This window comes from Antedon bifida, chromosome 6 (assembly GCF_963402885.1).
Source record: "Antedon bifida chromosome 6, ecAntBifi1.1, whole genome shotgun sequence".
Lineage (NCBI taxonomy): Eukaryota > Metazoa > Echinodermata > Crinoidea > Comatulida > Antedonidae > Antedon > Antedon bifida.
Window position 1 is genome coordinate 4,138,653 of NC_136231.1, and position 22,496 is coordinate 4,161,148.

General features: G+C 32.5%; 2 protein-coding genes across 2 annotated transcripts; both read left to right on the plus strand.

Moving 5' to 3' along the window:
* The first annotated feature begins 401 nt into the window (after nt 1-401).
* On the plus strand, nt 402-12,689 carry LOC144844115 (ras GTPase-activating protein-binding protein 2-like). Its single transcript, XM_078700847.1, has 10 exons — nt 402-562; nt 1,787-1,924; nt 4,147-4,225; nt 4,606-4,707; nt 5,034-5,211; nt 8,058-8,169; nt 8,744-9,023; nt 9,656-9,854; nt 10,167-10,291; nt 10,626-12,689. The coding sequence occupies exons 2-10, from the start codon at nt 1,806-1,808 to the stop codon at nt 10,821-10,823; spliced, it is 1,392 nt and encodes a 463-aa protein (XP_078556973.1). The 5' UTR covers nt 402-562; nt 1,787-1,805; the 3' UTR covers nt 10,824-12,689.
* Nucleotides 12,690-13,087: 398 nt separating this feature from the next.
* Nucleotides 13,088-22,381, plus strand: LOC144844390 (protein KRI1 homolog). The gene is made up of 16 exons (XM_078701281.1): nt 13,088-13,215; nt 13,666-13,739; nt 14,225-14,330; nt 15,608-15,797; nt 16,367-16,448; nt 16,544-16,618; nt 16,760-16,866; nt 17,662-17,788; nt 18,348-18,443; nt 18,793-18,963; nt 19,096-19,174; nt 19,438-19,523; nt 20,065-20,203; nt 20,825-21,020; nt 21,226-21,324; nt 21,607-22,381. The coding sequence occupies exons 1-16, from the start codon at nt 13,110-13,112 to the stop codon at nt 22,181-22,183; spliced, it is 2,310 nt and encodes a 769-aa protein (XP_078557407.1). The 5' UTR covers nt 13,088-13,109; the 3' UTR covers nt 22,184-22,381.
* Nucleotides 22,382-22,496: the final 115 nt, after the last annotated feature.

The window sequence follows — 22,496 nt, forward strand, 5'->3', positions numbered from 1 at the left end:
TGGGTAAGTTTGTGCGGTGTGTGCCTTTTTAACCCCATGTCTACAACGAATCCAATCGGTGTTTAATTTAAATGTGTTGGTGGTTTCTGAGGCTTCGTTTATTGGGGCGCATGTGAATAATTACTAATAAAATAATTACTAACAAATTAAAGAAGTGGAGAGTTATTTTCATTTTGTCCTGTTTGTATGTCGGTTAATCGCTTAATTACAATAGGCTATAATCAAGCTGCAAAGTATAGATCCGTTTCTTTTATTAATGTGCTTCTGGTGGTGGACAGGAGGAGGTTTTTCTAGAACTTGGGTTTTGTAAACGAAAATAGAGGGCGACCTATAGGATTGAATAATTTGTGTCGGATTTCTGTTCTGGTTTGCAAAAATGCGCTGTAACCTCTTGGTTTTCAATAGCTAGTGCGCATTGAATGCATGTGCGACGCATTTTTTCCACAGAACGAAGAGAGATATCTTCCAAGGTTTTAACACCTTTACCCCTATAGATATTGCTTATTTTCTGATGAAAATTTGAATCTGTGTAGCTTATAGAGGTAGAATTTTCTGTGGAAAGGTAGGACATTGTTGAGAGTTGTGTGTACGTGACGTAAGGTGTTTTAATATCCGATATAGGGAATGTAATCAATGCTTTTTCTCCCGCGGTTGCCCCATTTCACTTCCTATTTCATTTGAACGACGGTGAACGATCGTCATGCAGTGAGAAAGACATGCTTTTTCCGGCGATGACGAATCTTTATTGAGCTTAGAGCATTTTTTTTCTTTGTCCTAATAACAAATATATATAAAACGTACTTCATATAATCTGCACTTATAAAACATTTTACGGGTAGGTATTTTCATATTTTGTAACCAAATATTAATAATTATTAGTTTTTGTTCACGGGTCACTTGAAAAGTGTTAATTTTTTTTTACTGGCTCAGCCATCATCATTCCATTGGAGTGGCTAGAAATTGTCGCCGAACACAACAAGAGACCATCCAAATTAATTAATATGAAAAGTAGAATGTGAAAATATAAATGCGTTTATTTTCTACATATTTGTATAATTTCCTTTTTTAATGTTATTTGATGTTTTCATTTCAAGAACAAGGAAATACATTGTTATTTATTCAAATCAAACACTCTTGTTCAGTGTTGGGAAATCCATGATGAGTGAATGTGGAATAATGCAATTAAAAATAATAATGACATCCAGATACTAAGCTTAATTTCATCCTATTATTTTTAGTAGTTAGGCCAAGAGAAATACATTTTGATTCTCATCAGCACCAAAGATTTAGATTAGAATAGGTATTTTATTGCCGGGTTTGTAATCGCATGCGAAAACATGTCGCATCAACTCAAAGGTCAACAAGTCGTCCAGATTCAGTTTTGGTCTACAGTACAGCAAGTTTTGTGACATATATGAATATAATATAGAATGAAAGTATCCCGATTGATTTTTATTGTCAGTCGCTGTCAAAACATAGACAAAAGATGACCTTTTTGATGGGGGTAGGGGAGGGGCCAAATTCACATACTGGTGGATGACTGGACCCATGTAATCTATTTAAAAAATAATTACGTCTACGTAATAATTACTGTATAACATGCATTCATAATCAACTGTACAATGTAAATATTGCCCAAAAAAGTAAGTAATTAAAATATATGGACACTCTTCAGTATAAATTTGTCAGCATTTACATACTGGTATTGGTACTGTAATTCAAATTGCATATATTATCAACTTTGATCATTTTCAATCAATCAGTTTTGTGTAATTTTTTCTTCCAGTCTCCTCCAACAGGCGGTCATGGTTATGGCTGATAATCCCTCTCCTCCACCTCAGTTACACAGTGCGGAGGTCGTGGGTCGTGAATTTGTTCGACAGTATTACACACTACTCAACGAAGCTCCGTTCTATTTGCATAGGTTAGTATAATAGTGTTTTTTCCATTTCATTTCATAATGGCAAAAAAAAAAATGAGGGGGATTTCTACAATTTCAGTGTCATGACATAGTGGAGGCAGAAGTAAAGCTTGTCATAGCTATGCGTGATAGTGTCGGATGTGTTACGATGTCCAGCATGTAAACTCTTGGCACTGAAGCAGTGATCCTGTGTATGTTAATGTTTGAGTCATCACGATACGGGGAGAAGTCATCAGCACTCCAAACAATTGTCAATAATGTGATCTGGTCATGGTTTACAACAAAACACACATTATACAAAGTAATAACTTTAAAACAAGTCCCTTTCCTTTTTTTTCTTTTAAACACAATACAAAAAGTTGGTTTCAATATAAATTTTAGGAACAAAATATTATGTTGGCTCTATACCACAGATCACATTGTATGAAAATGACTCATTTGGGGAATACCATGGCCAAAAAAATGTTATTACTAACACATTGTGATAGTGATACACATGACTAACAGTAGGCCTGTCCAAATCTGTATCCAGATCATCTGTCCAAGAACAAACATGCTTGAATAATTGTATCATATACAAAGAAATGGATTGTTTTGTGAATCTGCTATTGTCTTTCACAACAAGCCATAAATAATGTAACTAATTAATTACCTCCTTACTGAAAATCCACAATTAAGTGTTTCTTCCTATACATTTTCAATTGTTAGTAATTTACAATGTAACATCTAGTTCAACTTTGTTATCATTTTCAAGCGGCTAGCTTTTTTTTTTAAATTTAAGAACTCTGTAGTGTAATAGACCATTTTGATTTATTTATACCATTACATGATATGAAATCTGATATGAACTGAAATTGTTATGCATGGTTTATGCAAATTGATTATACAAAAGGTCATGCCTTCATAATTGACTAGACATAACATGTGTTTCATTTATTATTATTTTTTTATATTACAAATTCAAGTTTCGTAATGTATGGTATTTGTGTACTTTGGTTAAGTTTGTGTAATTTTACGGCGGGAAATATTACTTTAAATAACTAGTCATTCAAAATTGTATTGGTCTAGCATCCAATTGTCATCACTACCTGTACTTGTCTATTCAGTAGGCGTATAACCAAGGTATTGTATGTGTCTTCTATCCTGTAAATTGCATTGTTCCAATGTAGAACAAAGCATTTGTAGACAAAGTTTAGATTATTAAAATGTTGTCAATAGCCTGTCAGAGGATATCTGAAATATTGAGTAGCTTGGTAAGGAATGGGTTTTTTTAAATTCATTCAGTCCAGAATATAACAAGCAATTTCAATACCTAACAATACACTAATAGAAACAGTTTCAGCGATCAACATTAAAGTATAAAGAACTTGTCTTATAACAACCCCTAAAGAAGACATTGTATTCTGCATTCCATTTTGATTAATATTCGTAGAAACAATATGGATGTTTAATGATATACTGTACTGCAAAGTACCATATTTTGCAAATTTTGGAAATATCAATTTGTTTAAGAATATGCTGAGAAAGACATTACACAGTAGCACAAAAATTAAATTTAACCCGAACAACATGGTCAACAAATACAATTACTGCAAGATGCATACAGTACTACAATAATTTAATTCCTCATCATTACTTACATTGTCACTGGGTGGAATATGACATGCACGCAATTCAAGGGGAAAAAACTCATCCAAGCCGATGCATTTGTCATGGTAAAATTATTGTGTGGCCATTTTGCATTTACGTAACAGGCGATTATTGGAGATATTGAACCGTATTACATGTAGTTTACCTTGTTTTGCTTTGCTGTCATCAGCAGAAATGACTTTTTTGTTACTATACACAGGCCTTGTCTTTTAAGGCGAGCGAGTGCGATCACTCACCTAACACTAACTGCCCTTGAGGAGTGTGATTTACAACACGCCTAAATTTGGTAAACTTCTACACACCAACATACAAACAGCACACCTACAGCACCCCTGAATGTATTGAGGAGTGCAATTTGTAGCACACCTATAATTTTCAAAAGACAAGGCCTGTATACATAGCCTCACCAAATAATATTTCGTCTCTTTCGAACAAATCTTTCTTTTTTCTTGAGATCCACTCTTTAATATGTTCACTTTTTTGATGAATAATTGTATTCGTAGTTTTTATGATTGCATAGTTTGTTTTCTTCTAATGTGTATGTTAGTGAATGTGGTTTCATTTGGTTCTTTCAGATTTTACAATAAAGATTCTTCATTTGTGCACGGTGGAGTTGATGCTCATGGCAACCCTGAGGAAGCAGTCATTGGGCAGGTCTGTATCTGTAGACTAATAAACAAACCAGTCTTAGGAATAGGCTGTTGTAAGCATAGAAATATAAGCTCATCAATGCTTATTAGAACTTAAAGGACAACTTTACCGAGACAACATTTAGGATGTACATATGATTTCAGAACAATTTCAAGAATTATGTAATAATCATAAATCTTGCAATTGTTCTGAAATCATATGTACATCCCTCAATATGTTTTAAAAATATAGTTCTCTGTAAAGTTGTCCTTTGAAAAAAGGTAGTCTAGACGGTGATTCAAAACATTGAGCTTGAATTACCATATCTAGGCTAACATGAATATGTTGCATGATCAAATTTTTTTTTCACATTTTTAACTGATGTAAATATTTTTGTTTCGTAGGCCATTCGTGAGAAAATAGAGCAGCTGGATTTTAGGGATTGCCACACCAAAATAAAACAGGTGGACAGCCATGCTACTGTCGGTGATGGGGTTGTGGTTCAAGTAAGTATATTGACACTTTTAGTATACAAATAACGCACAAGTCAGAGGCAAGCACCACCCTGCTCGCGACCAAATCACCGCCTAGCTTAGGCCTAGCAAAACAGTTGTGTACCAGAAACAACAAGATATACAAGTGGTATATGTTTGATTTTTAATGGTGCTGCGACACAGAAGACTGGTTTCGTACTCGTAAATTGTGCAGTGCCTAGCGTACAAATTTACATGTTAAAATGGAGTATAATAAACCAGTCATTTTCCTGATAACTATTTTTCCCAAACTCGGTTAGGTAGTCCTCTACTTGAATTTGACACGTTTTAATCCACAGGTTAGTGGAGAACTCTCTAACAATGCTAAGCCGATGCGTCGCTTCATGCAGACATTTGTGCTAGCACCTCAGACCAAGAAAAACTACTTTGTCCGCAACGACATTTTCCGTTACCAAGATGAGGTATTCAACGATTCTGAAGACTCGGAGACAGAGAATGTTGAAGAAGTTCCTGCAAGTAAGTATTGGGCAAAAAATAGTAGTTTTACTATTATTAGGGGCATTCCACAGTATTTTTTTGTTACGGACGGGACATTTTTGAGAATATAACTAGACATATCTTAGAAATAAAAAAGAATACAAGATTCAAAGTAGAATAAATGTATACATATATGGCCAATGTTTATTATGAAAGTCAAAAAAAGAAAAAAGACTGTACAAAAAAAATTTTATTATGAAAATTGTATGCGTCGCGGATGGGACGGCAAATGGACATGACTTTTGAGAAGGTTTACGTATTGTAATATTGCTCCTCATTTAAAAGAGATTTTAAAATTTGTTTTGTATTATTATGTTGCCAGATAGTTGTTTTAGATAACTGAATGTTAATTATAAAAATTGAACTGAAAATTTATTAATAAATATGATTTATATGTCGTTACGGACGGGACATTTCTAACGTCGCGGACAGGACAACTTTGTCCACGTTAAAAAATTGTATCATTTTGCTTTTAAAAAAATTTAAAAATAAGTTTTTTACATCAATGTAATCTTTTATTTACAAATCAAAATATAATTCAACCTTTGAAACACTGTTTAAAAGTTTATGTCAAGTGAAAATATTAAAATTCATAAATATTAAATATTATTTATAAAATTAATTATTCGAAGAGTTATAACGAGAAGCAATATTGTAAAATGTTATCAAAATATTTATTTACACTAATATAAAAGTTATGCTTGGCATATTAAACAAGACTTCAAGATATTAACACATTTAAGGCGAATCTTTAAAAATTGGCGTTTGACGTCTGAATTTGTTAGTGGATCCAAGTTGCATCTGAAATTTCCTTCTATCCTTGCTTGGATTTAATAACTGTAGGCCTACTTCTATTAAAATTCAATCTTAATTATTTAGTATCTGATTTATAAAAGGTTCTTGGTTGCAAATTCACCAAAGAATGAAATCTACAAAGCGATGACCGCACCCAATACTCCCATTCATACTGGTCATGTTGTTTTGGATTTAGGTATTGTTCTTTTGTGGATTGTTATTTTAAATACAGACCACAATGTTTTGTGATTAATAAACAACAGTTAACACCTTTGTACAGTACTTCTCAGCCTACAGTACAAAAACACTTTTTAATTCTTACAATATTGTCATCACATCCATAAAAAAAATGTCCCATCCGTAACATTCAATAAATTTTGATAGTAATGTTTTTTTAATAAAAAAATACAAGTTTTAAAAAACTTGTTTAAATCTATTGCAATTTAATATCCTTAGGAGTTAAAAATTAAGTTTTAAAATTAGGAATTAAATAACAATTTTAAAGCCATTACTTCAATAAACACAAGTGAGGAAAAACCCCCAATCGAAATGTCTCAGAAGTAACAATTATGAATTTTGAAATGCAAGTATGAAATTAATAAACAATTTTAATATAAATACTTTATTATGAATAATTGGAGCTTTATACTTTGAAAAAAAAGTAACTGCAGTATATTTATGGGCAAAAATGTTAACAAGATGCATGGTTTTATTATGAAATAAAAAAGATTAAATGATGTGTCCCGTCCTTAACAAAAATGTCTGTCCCGTGCCTACGAAAAATGTCATCAATATATTTTTGAATATGATATTTTCACCAAGTTTCAAAATATTTGTTTATAATGTATTGCATATAGTTTTAAAAGGAGAAAACAAAATATTAAATTGTGGTATCAATACTTTTAACTGAAATGTAAAAAACACCATAAAACTACTATTAAAATGTCGCGGATGGGACAATTATGAATTTTGAAATGTATATATGAAATTTAATAAACAAAATATGTGTTATAAAATGCTTGAATATGTACAATAGGGACATAGAGTAACTATATCTGGCAAAAAAATGTTTAAAAGATGCATGGTTTGTGAAATAATTAGGATTTAAATGATACGTCCCGTCCGTAACAAAAATGTCCCGTCCGTAACAATATATTTTTGAAATATGATATTTTTATCAAAATCTAAAATTTTCAAAAAATTTGTTCATAATATAATGAGATATAGTCCTCAGGAGGAGAAAATGAAATATCAAGATTTTTGCATCATTACTTTTAAAATAAATGTAAAAAAACCGCCTAAAACGTCGCGGACGGGACATTTATGAATTTGAAATGGATGTATGAAATTAATAAACACCAAAATTTTAATTAAATACTTGATTATGTATTATTGAGATATAAAGTAACTATATCTGTTGAAAAAACAGTAATAAGATGCATAGTTTATGAAATAAATAGGATTAAAAATGTCCCTTCCGTAACGCCAAATATGACTTTTTCATATTTAATATTCAATAACTTAAAAAATCAATATCAGAAAAATAAAAAAAATGTTATTTAATAAACTTCAACATGTCTACTTTGAGAAATGGCCAAGAGTTACATCAAAATCAGTAAATGAAATTTTTAAACCCACGGACCAAATACTGTGGAATGCCCCATATATAGAATTAAGAATGCTTTTCCTATAGCCTGGCAGTAAGAGGCATAAACCATCATATGTAAACTTAAGCCATCATGTAAGCTCTAGAAAATGTAAATTTCATTGACTAGTAGTAGTAAACTATAGGCACTATTTATCTTTTTATTGAACCATGTTTCATGAGGGTAGCCCAGCTAGCAAAGTTGATCATTGGGCCTTCTACAATACAAAACATGTACAGTACAAAAATACACTAGAAAAAATGGCACTAGTAAATACAACCTATACTACACCTTAGTAGCCAATTCTTTGGCTAGTAAATTAATTGAAATCAAGGAAAATTGAAAAGTGCTTTTTGAAACTTCTTATTCTTTTTATTTACCCAGCATCGGAAGAAGAGACCGAGGATGCTGGTGTGGCCCAGACTGCCGTCACTGTCCCTGAACCCATTCAGGATCCAGTGGTTACATCTTATTATGAACCGCAACCAACTGTCAGGTATGTTTAATCCAGTGTTCATTGAATTTTATTTTATTCAATCGAAACCAACAGCGATAATTACCGTCACTAACAGGTTTGATACAAACAAAGCCAGGACTGTTTAAAGCACCTTGATTGGTCCTAACATTGATTAAGGGCTTCTCTCGTCCCACCTGGGCCAATATGTCTGAGGCAGATACTAGATGCAGGGGTTGCTATAAGAGTCAGCAATGTTGATTTCAAATGCCTAACGGACAGTAAACGAAAGGGTCTGTAATTAACAGAGTATGATGATTTGAAAAATAAGTGACGACATTCAGTCTCCTCATAAATGGACACAGACTTGGTGGGTGGGTGTGTGTGGGTGTGTAAGTTTCTTAGGTTAGCAAACTTCAAATGAAGAACTACACCAAATCAAAACCTTAAGGGATGCATACAAGGATTGTTGAAGTGTTAAATGAATGGCCACTGGTGGTTGCCTATTCAATAACTTATTAAATCCTATTATGTGCATGTTGCATATATAGTACAGATTAAAATTATTATTTTGGTTAGTACAAAATATTTACCAGTACTAATTTATTTTGTTTAGCAATGGGATTCCCCATATTGATAATTCCGATGTTGGCGTAACAAAAGCAGAGGAAGAGGAAGTAGCCAGTGAACCATCCAGTTCTGGTGACCAGCCTCAAATCCAAGAACCAGTGGCTGAGAACCATGTCCCCGAACCTGAAGAAGAGCAGCCACTCGAGGAGAAGGTTGTAGAGACTGGAACAAGAGCCCCGGTCTCGTGGGCTGAACGTGCCCGTGGTGGTGCCCCACCTGTGCACAGCATTTCAGTCGTCAATCCAGTGCCTGCTAAATACCCTTCGGTAAATTCTGATTTATTTTTCTTGCGCACATTTATAAGCTAGTTAATTTAAGTTACTGGATGAAAACTAGTAGCATAGGTGCAAACAACTTGTTCTAGCTAAAACAAGTCTACAGTTACTTGTGCACTTGTTTTAGAAAAACAAGACTGCACTTACCTGTGCACTTGTTCTAAAAAAACAAGTCTACAGTTACCTGTGCACTTGTTCTATAAAAACAAGTCTATAGCTACAGTTACCTGTGCACTTGTTCTAGAAAAACAAGTCTACAGCTACAGTTAACCTGTGCACTTTTCTAGAAAAACAAGTCTACAGCTACAGTTAACCTGTGCACTTGTTCTAGAAAAAAAAGTCTACAGCTACAGTTAACCTGTGCACTTGTTCTAGAAAAAAAAGTCTACAGCTACAGTTAACCTGTGCACTTGTTCTAGAAAAACAAGTCTACAGCTACAGTTACCTGTGCAATTGGTTCCTGCACGTATGTTTTGTTTGTTGGATTTCTCACTCCAATCATCAATCTATTTTCTACCCTTCAAAGTTTGTGACCACGCCCGTGCCATATACTGTTAATTCTGATGATTTTACCATCTTTTGTGTGTATTTTATAAGTTAGTATGTATTTTATTTGTTAATAGCATAACCAACAGGCCTCGGCTCCAGCAAAACCAGAAGGTGGCCAGTCCTCAAGAAATGATCCGCTACCCCAGAGAGAGGTTCGTTCTAAAGATCGTGGCAGCCGTGGAAATGCCAGACGTTTCCCAGACAATCTACAACTATTTGTGGGAAATCTGCCTCTTGATGTCGAGGAAGAGGAATTGAAGAGTTTCTTCAGCTGTAAGTGAAAATATAACGCACTTAACTACAAAAGCACTTAACTACAAAAACACTAAAATGATTTCATTACAACATCTAGCTACATGTACCAATTTCATTAAAAAACATGAAATACATTTTGAAAATATGAAACATTCAAACAACAAAATGAAATCATTACAATTCTTATTGTATGCATAATCACAATCTAATTCTAAAATCAATGCTTATTATAAACATTTTAATTTGCATTAGTATAAGGAATTTATGTTTAATTTTGTGGCGAAATGTGAACGATTGTCTATATTTAAACAATACATTATTTTGCAACAGCTTATGGTGTGGTGCTGGAGACAAGAATAAGTAAGAACACAATGGGAAGGATACCTTACTTTGGATTTGTAGTCTTTGAGAACACACAGCCTGTACAAGATTTGTTGAAAATGGCCAAGCAGCAGGTACCTATTTTGATTTTAAATTTTTCTCAATAATGGTTTCTTTTATCTCCTTACTTTTGACTTTACTGCAAAAACAATTTTTCAACATTATGTTCTTCTGGAGCCTAAAATTCCTTTCTTTTTTTTGTTGCTTATTTGAGTTTTCACATAATGATAAATTATGGTAATTTAAGTATGTGAAATAATAATAAACAAATTATATATTTCTCTATCGTATCACCTACACATTTTATATATGGAACAAATAAAGATTTGATTTGATCATTCATTGCATAATTAGCTTTTCTTGTAGGTTGCAATTTGTTGAGTTTAATTTTGAATCTATTTGTTTTAGGAGCAAATCCTGTTCCGAGGAACTCATCGACTTAATGTTGAAGAAAAGAAGCCGAGAGGATCAGATTCACGCCCTCGTGGACGTGGTGGTAACGAACCTCGCTTTGGTGGACCTCCAAGAGGAGGCGCATCCGGTCGTGGTGGAGGCCGAGGAAGTGGCTCTGGAAAAAGTGGCCGCGGTTTCAATCCACAACGTTAGTCTAATATGAATAAGGTGCTTGGTAGCCTATGTCACAAAGCATGGAAAACTAAAAAAAAAATCAAATAAATTAAATGACATTAATCAAACTCTTTTAAAAAAAAACCCGCACTCACGTTTTTTTACAATGAAGAAAAGAGAAAACTAATAAAATCATCAGGGCAGTGTGTGCACTTGCATAGAGGGAGTTTCGCAGTCGTTGGTAACAGCTATTTTTCAGAAATTACTTGTTGATGTCACATAATGTTGTCGTTGGTTGCCAAGATGTGAATTCTTGCAACAAATCTGGTATTAGAGCAATTCCTGAGAATGTTGTTGTTTACTTTCTTTATTTGTTAGCCTTATTATTATTGACCTGTATTGGTTAATGTGTCGCTGTGGTTTGTGTCAATTTGCTACAAATATAAAATTAGAGATAAGTTAAGTTTATGGGTGGTAGAAATGCTATCAGTAATAAGTAGGTCTGCAACTATTGTACATAGTACAACTTTGTGTTTGCTTTACAGATCAAAAGGGAAAACACCTAATAAATCCCTATTTATAGTACTTGAGCCTAATATTCTATGTACCGGTAATACCAGTAATGATTTACAATTGCTTACCCTATTAACAAGCTCATTAACAAATGGTAATAATATGAAATAACAGTGATGGAGAATGCATTAAAAATGTAGTTTATATATTAATGCAAGTTTGAAACTGACTCTTAATATATGGAACTTTTTGTGAATAATATGGAGATATCTATGGCTAGTTATTATTAGCATATGATTAACGCTGGTTATTAACCATAGAAAACCATGTAAAAAAAATATGGCTATGACTATGTAATTTTTATACCCTTAATATGGCAATGTATCTTAATTCTAGTCCTTTGCCACTGCGAGGTCACGGGCTATATGTTATACCAGTAAATGAATTAAAACCGATACAATGGCCATATGATTTCGTTTAATAGAAAATTCTTATTCATGTTTTTCGTTATACCTTTACCACTGGTGAAATAATGTTTGGGAAAAATCAAATATTTATTTCTACTGAAATACTTTAGTTACTTTTTTTTTATTATGTCAATTATACCAGTTTGTAAAGATAAACAATCATCATGTCAAAGGTCAGGAAGTTGTCCCACAACCAATAAAATAAAAAATAGAACATTTTTTTGGACTAGTTGTCGACTGTTCAGTACATAGATTACGCTTTATATATTATTGGGGCAATAATTTGTATACTTCTGAATTAAATAATGTTTTTTTGTGTGTGTGTATTACTTAAATATCTACATGTTCCACTTAAAAGTTGGACCAACTGGGATAAAAATCAATTTCTTTTCAACTCTTAATTTCTCAAGTAAAAATTAATTTTAATTTCAACATAAGCGTTCGCGCAAAAGGTTTAGCAGTTGAATAAATAGAACAATTTTTGTTTATGATTTTTATAATAATATAGAAATACTGGCTACTTTTAACTGCCTTATTCACTGTGTTTTATTGTGAAATTCTGTAATCTAGCCAAGCTAGGCTGCTTTGAAATGCTATCACTGTTAATCCTATGTCATTCACACAATGAGGGAATAACGGTACGGTTGCGAGATATTTATTTTGTGAAATTGCTATCATATTTAGTATATCGTTAATTGTTTATTGATCACACATGTATTCTGTAACAGTAATAACATCGCTACAAACTCATCTAAAAATAGCAGAAAACACACTTATGTATGTAATATATTATGTTTCCCAAGATGTGGCTGTTGTAGGCGAGTGTTGCCATAAATACCCTTGTTGTAGCGGGTGACTGCCTCTGTATTATTTTGGTTTTTTTGTCACAATGTGGAAAGTAAAATGTTTTAATAGTAACTTCTAATTCTGTCCTCCATTTTGTTTTTTTCATTGTTATAATTTAGTTGATATTAGTGATGGACTCGCTAGTCGAATGTCGTCACAACTGAAACGATAATTTAAAGACATGAAATTAATATAAAATAAATGAATTTGGTATTTCTACTGAAAGATTCTCGGCTTTATGAATATTTATGAAGTTTTTCTACTTTTGTTTATTGTGCTTAGTATTTCCTTTTTTTTTTTACTGTTTTTTTCCAGCAGTAGTAGTACAAGACACTTTGGTCGCAATTGGAACGTATTCTATTCTAAGGATTTCAAATTTGACAATAACTGAATAAATTTTATGTACATCCTCAATATTTTGATTGTTCCTTCATTTAAATTGATGAGCCCCCTCTATTGGGTTGTTTTGATGGTTGTTAAAAAGTTAACACATGGTGGAATGGAAAACGTGATGGTGATGGAGGACGAAGATTTAGAATTCAGAATTAATACTGATTTTGCAGAAAAATATGACAATTGGAGGAGGAAAGAAGAGCTTCAGAAACGTAAGAATATTCTAACAACTCCATGTTTTGGGTTATCTGTAATACGTTTGATGAAATGAAAATTTAGGCTAGGCTCGTCGTAGTCCGGCTTCGTGCGTGGATGAAATATATTATACGCCAAGGAAAGAGGTTCCTGTGCGGCCGAATTTTAGATGGAATAAAGCATGTGTATAGGCCTGGGCCTAGAAGTGACATACATTTTAATCGATGTCGATAATATTTTATATAGCATAGGTTGAGAAATTTTAATTATTGCAATGCAAAAGACACACACTGAAAACTCTGTACATTTTTTCTTCTTTATTAACCCTAGCCTAGGCCTATAATATAATTAAACTTCAATTTCATTATAAAAAATTATTATATTATAGGCCTAGCTAGGCTAGCTTGTCTGCATTCAGTGAATGATTTATGCTTTTAATTTTGGTTTAATGTTTGACTTTGATATAGTAAAAGATCGTTACGGAGAGGATGCTGTTGATCAGTCTTCCAGCTCGTCAGAATCTGAGGATGAAGATGCGGAGGTAAATCATTGGTGAACTTTTTCTAGGCTCAAATCATGATATGACTATGAGGCCTCATAACAAGTTGATTTTGTAAAATGATTGAACAAGAAAAGAACTTTATAGATGAAGGGCTGGGAAAAGAATTGGTCCAGTTTGGTGTGTTCAGTCACTGGATTTGCTCTACCACCACAAATGACTGTCTAAAGATTTTAGTTCCGCTACTACAATTGTGGCCACAAAACATTTTTTAACGGGCCACAGGTGACACAAAAAAATAACAATAATGTTTTAACGTCAAAATTATGTTATTTATTGTTAGGAGTTGTAGAATGAGGTAAACCATTACAAGTAATATTTCTACCCAGTCTAGATGGATGAGAGACTAACATTAAATATAATTTATGATTTTTTTCTGTGGCAGACATGAGCAATATAACTTGGAAAATAAAGGAGTGTTGTATTGTATTATATCTTTCTAATGTTGTTTTTATTTTAAATCATAGGCATTAACTCCTCAATTAGAAAGAGATTTTCTGAAAACTCTGTCTTATGTAAAAAGCCATGATCCAAGAATTTACAAGAAAGATGAAATCTTTTATGATTACAAAGGTAAAGTAGGTGATGACATTAAAAATCTTTCCTGCTACTCTTTCTATACTTAATCAGTGGACTCACCAAGTCACCTGACGCTCGTTAACCAGGTCTATGATTTTAACTAACCTGTTTAGCTACTATTGGCCCAGACAGTTTTCAAATTTTTATATTAAATCTACGGTAGAGCCCCTATTAAAGGGATTTCTTGGGACCCAACAAACTGTCCCCTTAGAGCTCAGGTACAGGCATGAATTTTAAATATAATATCTGGTTAATTGTACATAAATCAAATATTTGTAACAGAAATCAAGACGAAAAAACATGAATTTCCCTTAATATGGTCAAATACAAAATATGCCAAAATTCTGCCATAAAAACCAGGAAGACTTTTTTCAGTAGTTAGGTAGTTTAACCTAATGTAATAACATGTCTGGTGACTCCCTAGAAGGTGAAAAAAGATGGTGGATATACGGTGGATAATTGTTGCTATAGCATGAGAATAAAAATCTGAAGTTGAATAAAAATACCAGAAATGTAAAATTCAAGTTATATTACCTATATTTAGTCATCTGATAACATTTTTTACCACACCGTTTATTTTTCATAGCTTTTTAAAATGCCTCTCTATTTACAAAATTTGTGTACAAAAGAATAGATATTTTACTGTATAATTTGAACTATCCCCCCACTGATAAGAATATGCTTATTTTCAACAAGCTCGTGTAACACAAATAAAATCCCAAAAATTATGAAACATAGGGGAAACTATAGATCGATAATTATTGGAATGTATGATCAATAGAAATTTTTTGCCCGCACCTGGCCTTTAAAAGGGGTGTCCCTTGTAATATAGTTACCCTCGTTCGTTTATAGGGGTGTCCCTTAGGAGAATTTCTGTATTTCCAATAATTTATTTTGAGGACAAATTATACAGATGATCGCCTGTGCTTCCGCCATCAAGCATCAAGGACACAGGCTTTTTTCATGGATAGCCCTCATATTACCATGTGTCTGGTACCAGCTTCCCAGATCATTGACAGATGCTGCTATCCTAGAAAGCACATCAGCCTTCATTAGAAAAGTTCACATTCTTTTTGATTTGCTTTAACTGTATTTTGTGTCTTTTATGTGTAAACTGACTTTGGGGTTGGGTCAACTGGCTCAGCTACAGTGATTAAGTTCACTTAGGTTAATCTCCCCAATTTCAATTTTTTTTTTCAATTTATATACTGAAATAGACCGAATAAATAATGAAATGATGATGATAATTTATGGTTTTCAAATATACACAGAAAGTGATGCTGTACAGCCGAGAAAAACCAAGACAAAGAAAGACAAGCCAATGTATCTCAAGGATTTGGAGCGCAAGTTGATTTTGGAAAAGAATGGTGAAATAAGTGATAGTGATGAGGATGGAGAAAATGAAGAAGAAAGACCATGGTCACCGAGTTATGTAGAGGAACAGCAGATGCTTAAAGATAGGTGAGGTCATTATCTAGCCATAGGTTTGACCATCATAGAAACCAAAGTTTCATGGTCAGGGCTAATATCTACTGGTTATACCGGTGTGGTTTATTAAAGCCACAAGATAAAGTAATAATAAATATAAATAATATGTTAAATTTTATTATTATGTTTAACCAATTTTTTTCTATTTTTATAAATTGTCACGATTGTTGTAATTCAGTTTTTTTAACTGCAAGAACAATTGAAATAAATAAACCTTGATTATTATTATAAAGACCAACTTTGTTGATCATTGGATCTGATTGCCGTAATGACTTGGCCAAGTACTAAATAATGGATGTTTTTTTATATGTAAAGTCCTGTCTACACTATCAAACTTTATGTTACAAAAAAATGTGATGTGCCCATATATGGACATGATGATGTCATCATTACCATATTTGGGCATATCACTACCATATTTAGGCACATCACACTTTTTTTTTTCAAACTAGTTTGATTGTGTAGACAGAGCTTAAGGGTTAGCATGATAAGAACTAGTTGAAATTTAAATTTAAATCGTTTCCGATTTTATTGTTTTATAGTTTTAAAAATGCACTAGAAGATAGTGGTAATGAAGAGGAGGAAACAATACTTCAAAAGAAGCCAAAATCTGATAAACAAAAGGTAAGTTACTAAATATTAAAATCAAACTTGGAAATTGAATATAAATAGTTACTTGGTTGTTGATTATAACTGTTACTGAACAAAATGTTTTACAGGAAGAAGAAGAAGCAGATTATGTAAGTTGGTTAAAGGACCAAGGAGAGAAAACTGATGCCCCTGTTCAAGAAATGGTATGATCTTAACTTCAATACATAGTGTGTTCATAATAAAATTACAGACATTTGCTATGCTAATTAGCTTATTGACTTGGTTATACACATATACAAATTTTGAGTTTCATTTTCACAATTTCAAATGCTTTTTCTTTTCAGAAAGCACTCAAGCAGTATTGGAATGATCCCCAATTGGATGATGGAGAGAAGTTCCTACGAGATTATATTCTTAATAAAGGCTATATAGATAAAGGTAGTGAAGAAAAGTAAGTATGCTAGAGTGTTGACAATGAGTGCTGCTCAAAAATATTCTTCAACTCTTTGGAGTGGAGTTGGCTTGGTGGTTATGATGCTCATCTACCAATACAAGGGTCATGGGTTCAAGTCCTCCAGGATTGTTTCCAATGACAATTTACAACTCCACTCCTAAAGACTTGTAATAAGGCTTTGTTTATGTAGAGCATCTTGTGTATATGTTTGTATTGTCAACAGGATTTCCACCTTTAAGAAGGATAGTGAATGAATTCGCTTATGGTAAGCAATTTGCCTAAATATAAGAAGAAGCTCTCAGAGGGTACTTATACTTGTTCTTTTTCTTAAAGATGTATTGTCCCCCTGAAAAAATAATTCTTACAATATTTGTTGTTGAATATGCCATTTTAATGTCACAAAATAATTATCTAATAATTGGATCCAAAAAAAAAATTATTTACCTGAAAAAACTGTAATTTAAAGCAAAAAATGGATTTTTGGTTGAATTTAACCATTTATTTTGTCATTTTATGAATGAAAACATTTTTTCTCTTTTTTCTATGGAAGAGATTTACTCTATTAAAACTATACAAAATAACCTATTCAAAGTCTTGTTCAATTAATCTTCATTTTTCATGTTTTTTGGTAGACAATACATCTTTAAAGAATAATTTCTGATAATAAATGTTATCACATTGAGAAGGAAGTGGGGTTCTAGACAGCCAGTTGTACTGTAAATAAATATATGAACGTGATCAAATATTATAGTATACAACGATGGTTTATTATGTCTATTTTTTAACTACTAGTGTACCAAACTTCCATGAACTGGCAGAAGACGAAGTGGAATTCTCAGAAGAAGAACGTTTACTTGACGAACAAGAAGATTTTGAAAGAAAGTACAATTTCAGATTTGAGGAACCAGATTCAGATTTCGTAAGTTTTAAATTTCTTTAATTTCCTGTGGATGATTAGTTGACAAAAATGACTCCTTGGAACTTACTCAACTATCTTATGTTAACTGAACTTATACTTGCTTATAATTGGGTCTGGTATATAACCATATTATTATAGCGTGGATGTAAATAGACAGGAATGAAGAGTGGGTAAAAACAATACTTTGAGCTATCAAGAGATTTCTTTGGTTGATGCTGTGTCTAAGACTTTGGTCGAAAGTCTTAGTATATTTCCTTTAGGCTCTGTCTACACTATCAAACTAGTTTGACAAAAAAAGTTTGATGTGCCCAAATATGTAGTGATATGCTTAAATATGGTACAGTAGTGATATGACATCATCGTGTCCATATATGGGCATGTCACATTTTTTTGTCACATAAAGTTTTATAGTGTAGACAGGGCTTTAGGCTGGGTGGTGCAGACTTTGAAGGTGGGTATCTGTGCTCATCAACTTGCATCCTTGCTATAGTAGAAGATGAATGTACTGTATAAATTAGTTTTTTGTACTAATAAGCTAAATGTCATTGACACAATACAGATTAAACGATACCCAAGAACGGTAGCTGATTCAGTAAGAAGAAAGGATAAAAAGAGAGCAGATAAAAGACAAGAAATCAAGACCAGAAAAGAAGAGGTATTTCTATTAATAAACAGTGTAGATTTGTCTTGCGTGTTTTTTCCTACTTAGCCTACTTAATTAATCCCTATAGTAAATTGCTATAGATACAAACATTATTTTATTATGTCACAACAGGAGTGAATGTGTATTGTCGAAAGTTGTCAAATCTGTGACTGCAACACGATCAGTTCCATGCCCCTTAACAGACACAACGCGCCGCGGAGAATATGTACATAGTACAGAACTGTTGGTGTTGGCCGCAGCCAGACATAAGATCAAAGGACTGTTACGATACAGTGTATATTTATTTATATATTTTATTATTAATGAATGGTGTTAATGCGGTATACTTTTAAATAAATAGGAAAAACAAAGAATGAAGGAAGACTTGAAACAGTTAAAGAACATGAAGAAGAAAGAGATCATGGAAAAACTAGATAAGCTAAGGCATGTGACAGGGTCAGTTCCTGTTCACTTTCAAAATGAGGATTTAGAAGGTGATTTTGATCCTGAAGAACATGACAAACTGATGAAGGTATTGTTTTAAAACTTCAGACGTTTGGGAAAATTGAAAGTACTTTACTGTCTTTTGTTTGGTGTCTGGGATCTCTCTTGTTTATTATACTTATATCTTGTTTCATGGTATTTAAATGTATTTTTTTTCTAGAAAATCTTTAATGAGGGATATGAAGAAAAATGTGACGATCAAACAAAGCCAGAATTTAATGATAAAGAATTAGAAATAGGTTGGTTTAAATTCTTGTCTACACTATCAAACTAGTTTGACAAAAAAAGTGTGATGTACCCAAATATGGTAGTGATATGACATCATCATGTCCATGTATGGCCACATCACATATTTTTGTCACAAAGAGGTTGATAGTGTAGACACAGCTTAAGAAGTGTTTATTGTTCTTTTTTACTGCAACACATTTTTAAACCTAAGAGCCTAAACCTTGGGCAGTTCTCAAGAGAAAGATTATTTAGAAATATCTATTTCTATTTACAGAAAATTGGGATGAATGGAATGGAGAAGAATATGAAAATGAAGATTATGTAGAAGAGGATGTACACTGCGAAGACAGTAATTTTAATGTTAGTAGCAATCTAAAGCTCTGTCTACACTATCAAAGTTTATGTAACAAAAAAATGTTATGTGCCAAATATATGGACATGATGATGTCATATCACTACCATATTTGGGCATATCACTACTATATTTGGGCACATCACACTTTTTTGTCAAAATAGTTTGATAGAGTAGACAAAGCTTTAATCTATCTGGATTTAATAATTGATCAAAAAGAGTGATTGATTTGACAACAAACATACTTATATGTTTATAAGTAGGCTTATATTGTTGTTACTGATGCTTTAGTGAATTTATCAGATTACACCTAAAATTTGTTGATACATTATATAAAATAGTTTTTAACTTGGGAAGTTTAAAACTTTTAAGCTCTGTCTACACTATCAAACTTTTGTATGTGAAAAAATGTGATGTGCCCATATATGAACATGATGATGTCATATCACTACCATATTTGGGCATATCACTACAATATTTAGACTTGTAAGACACAACACAAGGACATATATGTAATATGTTAAATAATATTTTCTGGTTTCTCTAAAGATGGATGCTGATTATATTCCCCCGCCATCACGGACAGACTTTGGTGAAGAGATGACTAGAATGACTGGTAAAAAGAAGAGAAGGCGTGCTTCAAAGTTTGCACAAGCTGTTGGTCACAAGAAACCAGTTTTTAATCCAGGTGAATAAACTATGCTTACAAACCAAAATTGGGATATTTTTTTTTATTCAGGAACTTTTTATATATTTATATATAATCACTGTGTCAATTATTTATAAATTATACTGTCAAATTATTGTATATATATATATATATTTAGGCAAATTGACATGGATAACCATAAGTGAATTCATTCACTATTGGCTGTTCACAATACAAACATGTACACAAAATGCTCTACATAAACAAAGTCTTATTACAAGTCTTTTGGGAGCAGAGTTTTCATTTGTCATGAGAAAAAATCCTGACACTGACAGGACTTGAACCAAGGACCCTTGGATTGGTAGCCAAGCATCATAACCACCAAGCCACAACTCCACTCCATATGTCATGTTAATTAATTGTACGCATTTGGGATGTCCTGTTTTGCTCGATTCCTTGACACAGTTCGGTGAATTCTAGGCCGGTGACGACCTTTGATACAATATGCATAGGCTAGGTAGCAGCAGGTTTTAGTTCATGAAAAATCGAAAAGCTCCCTCATAATGAAATCAACATGTTGAGTACTCTGTGTCAAATTTATCGTAATTATAACTTGTTAGTGAACTGTTTATAGTGATATTTTCGTTTTTAAAATTTTAGATGACGGGGCGTTTGATGATTATGTAGATGAGTATTACAGACTTGATTACGAAGACATGATAGCAGGCATACCGTGCCGGTTTAAGTATCGAAATGTCATTGCCAACGATTTTGGCTTGACAACAGACAATATCTTGAATGCACGTGAGAAAGAGTTGAACCAGTGGGCGTCGCTAAAGAAAACATGCCAGTACAGGTAGAGTACCTAACTTGCCAGAAAAAGCATCTCATTTGCATCATATGCAAAGTGACTATAAAGTGATGTGTACTTATTCCTATGCCTACAAGATCTTATTTTGACTGGTTTTCAACCTGTCATTTTTTATATAATTTTCACAAGGAAAAAAAGAAACATAATCTATCATCTAAAATGTTTAGATCTTTATATTATTTTTTTGTAGGTCAGAATCTGAAGAAACGAAAGACTTAAAAGCATATTCTGCCAAAGTTAAGTACTCAGACAAATTCAAGAAAGTATTCACCAGTTTATATTCTGATAAGTAAGTAGAAATGGATTTACTTTTCTAAAATGCATTCTGTAAACCTGACTTAAAAAAACTGTCTGATTTCCAGATGGTTCACTATATTTATTGATGGCTTTAGTGATCTATTTTATGCAGTAGTCAGATACTGGGGCATTACAGAAAATTACTAACAAGTTTCTCAATTCTTTTCAGTTGGATTTTTTTTGGTGGGGGCGAGAGGGGGAGGATTGATTTTAGGCGAATATTATTTTACACTTATTTAAATCATTTGTACTTGACATTATATATTTTTTCCAGATCTGACGACCTTGAGGAAGAAAACCATGAACAAAGAAAGAAGTCTGTTAAACAAAAGGAAGCATTTACTAAGCATCAACCTTCAGATGGCGATAAGATTGACGCACAAAAAATACCAAGAACAAATCAAAAACACTCAAAAACTAAGAAAATCCAAAAAGTTACAAATGTTGAAAAAAACAAAGATACAAGTAAAGTTAATGAAAAAGAATCTAAACTTTGTAGAAAAGAATTAGCAAAAAAACAAATTAGGAAACAAAACATTTCCAAAAAGAGTAAAAGGAATGATGAAATATCAAATGTACAAAGAAAGAACAAATCTTACAATTCTATGGCAAATCAAACTGGAAAGAACTTTAGGAATAAACTTTACAAAAGCAACGAGAGAGCAATATCACGGAGTAGTCGACGTCCAGAATTATCAGGTAGAAGAAAAATCGGGAATACTGGTATAGACGTGTCCGATGCAAGACTTAAGGCGTATGGAATCAATCCAAGAAAGTACACATACCGAATGAAGTTCTTGGCTAAGTTGAAATCACGAAAAGAAAGGTTGCAAAAGAAACACAACAAATGATTCGCAAGATTAGCGAGCAAACTAAACCGGCCTAATTTTATTATACATGAAAATATTTGTACCAACATTTATTGATTCCTTATAGAGAACCATATTAGACTAATGTCATTTTTGCATACCAATCTGGTACATGAAATTAAAATCTGAGAATGATAACTTCTGTATAGTATTATTAAACATAAGGTTTAATATTTTATATTAATAAAATGATTAAATGTATTATTTTAAATGTGTCTACATCCTTTCAGGTGCACAGAGTAATTTAAAAATTAAATTTAATATTTAATCATAAAGGTGTATACAGTATTATTAT

What these genes read in the sequence shown, in the direction of transcription:
- LOC144844115 (XM_078700847.1), top strand. Translation starts at nt 1,806, where the DNA reads ATGGTTATGGCTGATAATCCCTCTCCTCCACCTCAGTTACACAGTGCG. An exon ending in GTGATGGGGTTGTGGTTCAA is followed by an intron (nt 4,708 to 5,033) that starts GTAAGTATATTG and finishes TTTAATCCACAG; the next exon opens with GTTAGTGGAGAACTCTCTAA. An exon ending in TGTTGAAGAAGTTCCTGCAA is followed by an intron (nt 5,212 to 8,057) that starts GTAAGTATTGGG and finishes TTATTTACCCAG; the next exon opens with CATCGGAAGAAGAGACCGAG.
- LOC144844390 (XM_078701281.1), top strand. Translation starts at nt 13,110, where the DNA reads ATGGAAAACGTGATGGTGATGGAGGACGAAGATTTAGAATTCAGAATT. An exon ending in CAGCAGATGCTTAAAGATAG is followed by an intron (nt 15,798 to 16,366) that starts GTGAGGTCATTA and finishes ATTGTTTTATAG; the next exon opens with TTTTAAAAATGCACTAGAAG. An exon ending in GATAAAGGTAGTGAAGAAAA is followed by an intron (nt 16,867 to 17,661) that starts GTAAGTATGCTA and finishes TTTAACTACTAG; the next exon opens with TGTACCAAACTTCCATGAAC.